We start from the raw sequence: 8417 nt of genomic DNA, 5'->3' as shown, positions 1-8417 counted from the left end.
AGCAAACATGAACCAGATGTTTTATAATTTCCCACCCGTGTAGTTCTCAACTCCAACACTACTTAATGTAAAACTGCATAGCTTAAAAAACAAATTTTAAAAAACAAATTTTCATCCTCTGTCAAGGTGAAATTGGCTTTACAGTGTGCTTCTCACAAACCTTCCCCCACTGCCCTGTTAATGTGCAAGTTCTTTTCCAAGCCGGAATCAAAACAAAGAGATTTCTGTTCAGATAAAATATTATAGGTTTATTTAAAACTTATTTCTCACCTTGAGTATGCAAAATACAAACTCCACAAAATGTTCATTTTTTACTTTGTAGTTTACAAATATACAAAATAGAAGTTTGCTTAAATTTATATTACATATTTATTAAGGCAAGGAACTATATAGAAAAACACATTTGTTCTGCTTAAAGGCATACTTGGGAAAAAACCATTGTACAAATTATTGCACATCTGAAACCACAGTGCATAACAGACTGTCTGCATAAAAATGTTACAGAATAAACCAGGTATATTTACCTGACTTAGGTCATAAATGTAGATCGGAAGACAAAAATAGATTTTCCTTGTCAAAGTATGCAGCAGTTGGAGAACTCTGGCTCCCTCATTTGGTACCTTTAGAACCACGACTCACAAGCACCATCGTTTAGGCTATTAGAACATGTTCTGTACCTGAATTGCTTCCTCTTCCTCTGACATAATAATGGCTTTTTAGAAGGCAAAGAGCATACAAGGTGATCTTTACATGTATATTGCATCATCGAAACACAATTCAAGGGAATTTTGGCCTTCCCTCCCCCAACACATTGATCTAATGTATACCCTGATATCCACAACTTCCAGTCGCCCCTTGGCATTTTGTAAGTCCAGGCATGTTCAAGTTGGATTTGATATTGGAATGATAGAAGATCCAGTCTCAGACCCCATCTGTTCTGTGATTTTTTTCTTTTTTTTTGTTTGTTTTTGGTATTTTCTTTTGTTTTGATTTTTTTGTCTCTTGGACTCTTCCTTTCTCCTGATTATCCATTCACAAACTGACTTGCTGGGAACTTCACCATGATTGTAGCGCTTGCCAGCTGGGCTCCTCCCCTCGTGGGAAGACAGTGTGAAAGGTTAAAAAAAAATACTGAACTCTCTCCTGGCAGTGTGGGTCGTGTCCACTATGTGGGATTTAAAAGTGCCTCTTCATATGTAAGGCAAGGTGGTCCGACCTGGAAAAGGCCCTGTCACACTTCTGGCACTGAAAGGGACGGTGCCCTGTGTGTTTGCGGTAGTGCCTGGTCAGTTCATCAGAGCGGGCAAATTTCCACCCACAGCCGTCCCAGTCACAGTGGTAAGGTTTCTCACCTGTAAAGGGAAAGGAGAAAAAGGGCTGCTAAAGCCATTGCTAGAATGAAGAATTAGTCCTTTAAAAACTAGAGGTCAAAGAGTAAAAGCCAACTTCCAGTGCATACTCTACCCTCTCTCAAAAAAATCCAGGAATGTCTTTATGACACTGAAGGGTCATATTGAAATTCAGATGATAAATAGAAACAACATGTATGTGCTTAAACTCATAAATACTACTTAGCAGCAGCAGCAACAACAACATGCAAATAGTTTTCATTCTTTTGAACCTAGCCAGTGTTGGAAATGGACTGGGAAATCATTGGGAGTTATCTCTGCCCAAACCAAAAGCATCCCACCCAATCACGCTGGGCCCAAAACACCACTAGTGGCTAATTTCTTCTGTAGTGTCATTCCAGTTGTTTTAATAAACACATCTAGAAGACTCTAAGACTGGGGGTTCTTGACCAGACTGGCCTGGAGATCAACTAACTGATCCTTTCAACTCAAGTCTCTTTGGTCTTTCTAACTACAAAAATTGAGTGACACCACACCCAGCTTGCAGGGACAACTTTAAACCATACTCAGCTTGTATCATGTTATAAACCAGAATCCTAGCAATCACAACCATTAAATTCGTGCAATGTAAATCCAACATAATTTTTTTAAAAGACCAGAATAGAACTATGGAGGAGGGAACAACCATGAAAATAATCTACAACATTTAAAACTTTAAAAAAAAATACCATAGTTTTGCATTGCAAAGTACAATTTCTCGATTAGCAAGCTAGGAGGGGCAGGCATACACAGGAAACTCCCTATCTTTTAAAGGCCGGGTGAGAAACTGCACATTCAGGCAGCAGATAGCATCCATCAAGCAAAAGGCTTCTGGGCAAAAACACAGGCGCCTGTTTGCTGCCCTTCTCTGTGATCCGGGAGATGGAGAAGAGATACACCCCAGCACCTAAGAAAGCCCTAAGGAATCCACAGCCAGCCTATGAGCAGACAGACACCAACCCTCCTCCACAGCGCTGGTCCCCTTACCTGTGTGAGTTCGAAGGTGTGCCTTGAGATGAGAACTCTTAGTATAGGTTTTGCCACAGCCTGCATAGTCACAAGTGTGGGTGGCAGTTCTTTTCCGGGGCCACGACCTTCTTCCCCTCTTTGGTTTGGGCTCCTCTGGCAGGCAGGAACCCGGTGGCATGAGCTCTAGGTAAAGAAAGTGGGGGGTCAACTTTCATTCAGGAGTCTCCGAGAACTTCCCCCCATCCCATAGGCAAAACTCCCCAGCAGCAGCTCTACCAATCCCTTCCCCCACTGACCTTGGTAATGGAGAGATGAGACTTGAGACGGCATCTGGTCTGGCAGGAAAGGAGGGTAGTTGGGCCCCGGATGGGGATGGAATCCTGGCGGAAGAGGCAGGCCAGGGTGACAGTCCCTGCTGTTCAGCAGTTCCTCGGGACTCATGGTAGGGGTAGTCCTGGTGGGGAGCTGCCGCCCCAGGGGGAAGTCGTGTGTGCTGGGCCGGTGCCCGTTGCTGAGCTGAGGTCCAGCGCCCAAATGGGTCTCTAGGGACCGGCCGACTGTGCAGGAGGAGACCGATTCTTGCTTAATCTTGGGGCACATGCGCGGCGGGCCACCGCTGTAGGGCGCCACCACCACAGGGTGGCTGCCGTCCGGGCTGCCTTTGCTAACACTGATGACCGACGGGCTGCTGTACTCGCTGCCAGGCGTGCTCAGCGAAGCCTTCAGCACAAACTTGCCCATCAGTCCGCCACCTGGCGGCTGAGGCTGCTGTGGCGGAATGTACACTGGGTCCAACTCCGGCCGCAGGAGCTCGGCCACGAAGCCGCCCGAGGGGCTCACGTCATTGATGTCCGCCAGGTTGAAGGGGGCCGTGGGAGGTGGCGCAGACTCTCGGGGGTAGAGGAGCCCTCCACCTGTGTTGCCGGCAGCCACGCCCGGGTCACCTCCAGCCCGGATCGGATAGTTGAAGCTGCAGGTGGAGGGCGCGCTGGCAGGGCCGCTGCTCGCCGGGGAGGACGAGGATGAAGCTGAGGCCGAGGAGGTCACAGTGGCGGCCACTGATTCCTGGTGGGATAGCGAGTTGGAGAGGATAAAGTCTAGGTCCAGGAGATCGTTGAACTCCTCGGTCTCCCTCCGGGGTAGGAGGGCCGGGTTGTTACTGCTGCAAGCTGCGCCAGCTCCACCACTCTCCAGGTCTGTGGCCACGGTGGCCGCCAGGTCGTATGGGCGGCCGGGAAGTGGAGGAAGTCGCTTCATGTGAGAGAGCTCCTCTCGCCAGCGCTGCCAAGGACAGAGAGGGAGAGAGAAGTGGTTAGTTGTAGCCCCTTGCTGCCACTCCTAGTATCGACTTGGATGAAGCACACCAGACTCCTGCCATAGGAACTGGACAGGGCAGGAAGGCAGCTCCAGGGACTCCAGGTGCCAGCGCTTCAATCTCAGCCAGCACCCGGGTAAGAGGCGGCCCGTCGGTTCCACCTCAAACTAGTGCGGCACCTCCGCCAGCCCAATTTTCTTCCCAGCCAGATCCTCGAGACGCTCCAGCCGCCCACGGAATTGGGACACTAGGACATTGTGGCTTTCTCCCATGCACCGTAGCCACCCGGTCTCCTACGCGCTAAGCTCACTCGTGCCCAGAGGGTCTCGAGACTTGGCCACCAGTGGTCCTCGTGCACCCACCCCACGGCCCGGACGCCGGGAGACCAGCGAGGAACCGCTGTGCGCCCCTGGCGGTACCGTAGTGCCGGGACCACACGCACTTAAGGCCGACTCAAGGGCCGAGGAGCCACCCTGGGAAGGCTGTAGAGTCTCAACGGAGGGCAATTCTTGTCCTAGCCAGGGGCTCCTGGTTGACCCCTGGATTCTGCCCATCCACCCCATAACATCCCCAGAAATCTACCGGGCACTAGCGCGACACTCACGTTATTTGGGGCACCTGCTGGACGCAGTGTCTTCTCCCTTCCCGCCGGGCCGGACGCGAACGTGGAGAAGGACGGGAGCAGAGCGTCGCTGACAGCCATGTCAGACTCGCCAGGTGGCTGCCTGCGGGCCGGGCGGGGCGCACAGGGACCAGGAGTCAGGGGCTACCCTGGCCACTGCTCCGAGGTTTCCCACCAATTCTCACCCTTTAATGTTCCCCTAGCCCAGCATCTTACCTACCTCATTAATGTGGGGGCCCAGAAGGTCCTCCGGAGTCCGAAGAAGAGAGAGGGGTACCCGAACCCCAAAGTCAACGAATATTAAAAACAACTTTAGAAACGAAACCCCAAACCAAAAACCCCAAATTCCCCGAGATCCTTCTTCTTTGGATTCAATATAAACCGGAGATGTCTTTTTAAAAAAGTTCCTTTGTATACAAAAATGCTTAGAAAAGTTGTAAACTCTTAAAAAAATAGACAATCAGCAAGGCAAATAAGTAGGTCCGATGGCCAGGCTGCACGCTCTTGGACTCAGCAGTGTCCCCCACCGTTGTCGCGGCCACTGTGGCTGTCGGCGGCTCAGGGGCTGTGGTCCGGGCGGTGGGCGGGCGGCGCCGCCAGGTGAGAATGGCCGCGGTGGCGCGGAACTGCGAGCTGGGCGGTGGCGCGGGGTGCGGAGTCCTGGGGGCTGCGCCGGGTGCACGCGGCCATGGGCGCGGGTCACGGGCGGGTGCTGGGTGGGGGGCCAGAGGGGCGGGGAGGGGCACTCGGCGGCTCCCGGTGCCGCCGCCGCCCGCCACCGCCTCTGCTCCCGCGCGCCCGGAGCCGCGCTCGCTCTCTCGGCCGGGGAACTGCCGGCGGCCGCCGCGCGCTTCTTACTTATAACTTCTCGCTCGCTCGCTCCCCCGCCTCCTCCCCGTGGCGCGCGGGGCTCCGCCGCCAGGCCCCGCCCCTTGCCTTTCTTCTCCCCGCCTTCCCGCAGCCCCCCTGCGCGTTGCCATGACAGCTAAATAAACAAACTCCGCGCACGTGGGGGCGGGGGCGAGGGAGGGGCACGGGCGGGGCGGGGCTGGGCCGTGACGCCAGCCGGGCAGCTGGCGGGCTGGAGCCGTGCTGACGCCGGCGGCGGTGGCGGCGACGGCGGCTTCGGCGCTAGGATCCCGGCGTTGCTTCAGTGGCACGGCGATTTAGGGTCCTCTGTGCGGCCACGGTCGAAAGCCCGGTCACGGGAACCCTTGCCAGGACAGGGTTGGTGGGGAGAGGGGCGGCGGCGAGCCCCTACTCCTGCTCGCGGTTGCTCCTGTCGACTCTGCTCACCCAAGAGCGCGATTATCCGCGTGACTCATCCAGCCCGCCCTCCCTCGCATACGCACGCAGAGGCCGGGCTGTGCCCGTGGGGCCTCTTGCAGGGTTGGGGATAGGGGCCGGGTGACGGGGGGCTAGGAGTCTCAGGAGCTCCGAGTAGGGTCTGCTATGGAGTAAAAAGGCCAGGATGGGCACGTAGTTACAGTTTTGATAATGGAAAGAGCAAGGAAGGGAGTTAAAGGATTCCAGATTTACTTGCGGGGAGTGGGAGCGCAAGGAGGAATCCAGGCGCAGAGATACCTTTCACCAGGAATCTCAAAGCTCTTTACAGGCTACGCACTCGCACTCTCAGTTTGAAGATGAGAAAAATGAGTCATAAAGAGGTGAAGCGGCGAGGTAAAGGTCACAGGACAACTCGCTCCCTTCAGTTTAGGTTTCGAGCTGGCCAGTCCACTCAGAGGGACTTTGCTGGGAGGTGACCGTGTGCTGGGAAATGGAGCACTGCGGTGGGACCCTAGTTCTCTAAAAGTGGCACCCAGGCCCTTGGCCCACCGGGAGGGGAAATGGCAATCGGTCTTTATTTCGGTCTTGTAACTCCTTTTCCCATCCCCACTACCTTCCTAGTGCGTGATCAGTAATTTTCCAGCCGGAATATGTTTTCGCCCTCATCTCTACAAACAGTACTTAAAAAAAAAAAGTAAAAAAAAAAAAAAAAACCCAAACCAAAACGTGAGTGTGGTGTTAAGAATCACTTGCTAATGAAGACTGGGTGTTTACTTTGGATTTGGGCGCACATAGTTGGGCTCCACCGCCCTCAAGGTTGAATCTCCTCGCTCCTGGCGGAGTCACTTGAAGGCAGGGGGTTCAGGAAGATAAGAAAGGGACTTAGGAAAGGTTCGGTGCTCCAGCACAGACAGTGTGTGCACTCGCTCCTCTCCTGCCACGTCTGTCGTCTGTCGTTTCACCTGTTTGAGTCCGGAATCCTGGGACCTGTATTAGTTTTCTTCGGAATATTTGTCATGCTGAATTTTCCTCTTCTGGCCGACCACAGAGGCGTTCTTGGAATGCATCTCGTCCCAGTGAAATGAGGCTGCCCAGTCTGTAAAAGGGAGATTCAAGCTGGGCGTCTTTTTATTCCTTCGCTTGGTTTTGGCAGAGGGCTGGGAGGGCTTTCGGGATAGGGGGTGGGGAAGAGCACGACTTCTCCTGGAAATGGAGCCCCTCCCTCGTGTGACCTCGAGGGGTTCAACCCCACTCCCACGGGACTAAGCCAGTTTAACTCTGAAAACATTACTCTTTCAAATGAAAGAACAACATCAAGAACACCTGTCCCTCGCCTCCCCCCCCAACTCTGTCATTGTGATGGCAAAAACGACTTGGAACGCTAGGGCTGAATACTACTTGGAAAGAGTCAATTTAAAGCCAAGGTCCCAAACCCTTGATGAACTTGGATGAGCTTGTGTTTGACTGCCCCCACCCTCAGGATGTAAACAAGTAAGGGCTTGGAATTTACGACTTGAGTAGTCAGTCAGGGCTCTAGGTTGTTTCAGCTGCATTTTTATTTACCTAGGACAGTAGCCCTTCCCCCCTCTGAAGCTCTCACCAGTAACCACCACAATGAAAAAAACAATATTTCACAGATGAATTGGAAAGTCACTATTATTATGTCATATAATCAAGGCAAGACTCTGAAACTCAACTGAAAAAGATGAAGTTTCCCAACAGCTTTCTGGAGTATAAAAGCCAGCAGGCAACTCTCGGGTTATTCTTGAGATTGCATCATAGGAGGAAATCTGTATATTCATCCCAGATTTCTGAAAGAGCTATGAAGTTCCAGCTGAGAGCTCACCTCCTTTCAAGGCAGGTGCCGGGTGTGACAACAGGGTTATGACCCTCCCTCTCTTCAAAACAGGTAGGGCCAGAAGAGTTAAATCCCTGCCCTATATAATTTATAAACATGAGGCTGTGTAAACCTTTGATGACTAAATTGCACTCTAAAATAATAATAATAGAAGACACCCTTTAAAGAAGAATTAAATACTGGTGACTTTATTTCAGCAAACTCATATTACAAGTTTTGTGGTATGGAAGTTAATTATTGATGTCCTCGGAGCTTTAAAATAATTTTTTTTTTCCAGCACAAACTGCAGTAGTTGGCAGATGATGTGATGGGAATGGCCAGTGCTGGGGGGAATGAATGCTGCACTGTAGAGTAGTGTGAGAGGCTGAGATGACTGGATGTTTCAAGTGCAGGACTCTGATCTATAGCAGGGCACAGGTCTAGGCACATGGAGTATCTGGGCACCTGTACGCTGGCCTGTGTTTTCTTTACATAGCAGCCAATAGGACCTAGGTATTTTTTAAAAATTGTACAGAGCCTCGGTGTTGCCCAGTCTGGTCTGGAACTTATTATATAGCCCAGTCCGGCCTTGAACTCATTACAGTTCTGCTCATGAAGCTGGGGTCATAGAAACCAGTTACCAGGCCCAGCAAAACCTGCTTTTTTGTTTGTTTATTTTTGTTTTGTTTTTGGTACTGGGAGTTGAACACTAGGCCTAACATGAACAAGGTGAGCATTCTGCCACTGAGTTATATCCCTGGGTTAATAGCTATTTGCTCTTAAAGACAAAAGGAAGGGTGGCTTCAGGTCCCAAGTGACTGTTGTAAAATTCAAGTGTGAGGACTTGAACCCTTGAAAGGTACCATAGTCATTTTCAGTTTTGCTGTCTTGTAAAGGCCACTCCCATTTAAGTGTCACCATCTGTTTTGTTTTTGATACTTGGTCTTGCTATGTTCCCCAGACTGGCCTTGAACTTCTGGGATCAAGCATTCCTCCTGC

The 8417-nt window shown here is 51.4% G+C and overlaps 1 protein-coding gene across 2 annotated transcripts; it reads right to left on the bottom strand.

Annotated features, from left to right (window-relative positions):
- Positions 1 to 227: 227 nt before the first annotated feature.
- On the bottom strand, positions 228 to 4996 carry Klf4 (Kruppel like factor 4). 2 transcript variants are annotated; one of them, XM_027403062.2, is made up of 5 exons: positions 4515 to 4996; positions 4277 to 4397; positions 2654 to 3638; positions 2376 to 2540; positions 228 to 1352 (listed from the first exon to the last, which is right to left on the bottom strand). In XM_027403062.2, the coding sequence occupies exons 1-5, from the start codon at positions 4517 to 4519 to the stop codon at positions 1177 to 1179; spliced, it is 1452 nt and encodes a 483-aa protein (XP_027258863.1). In that variant the 5' UTR covers positions 4520 to 4996; the 3' UTR covers positions 228 to 1176. The 2 variants fall into 2 exon arrangements, with proteins under 2 accessions (XP_027258863.1, XP_035295765.1); XM_035439874.1 differs by lacking the exon at positions 4277 to 4397.
- Between the last annotated feature and the right edge of the window lie 3421 nt (positions 4997 to 8417).

The sequence above is a fragment of the Cricetulus griseus genome, chromosome 2 (assembly GCF_003668045.3).
Source record: "Cricetulus griseus strain 17A/GY chromosome 2, alternate assembly CriGri-PICRH-1.0, whole genome shotgun sequence".
NCBI classification, from domain to species: domain Eukaryota; kingdom Metazoa; phylum Chordata; class Mammalia; order Rodentia; family Cricetidae; genus Cricetulus; species Cricetulus griseus.
This window is presented reverse-complemented; position numbering and strand designations above follow the sequence as displayed.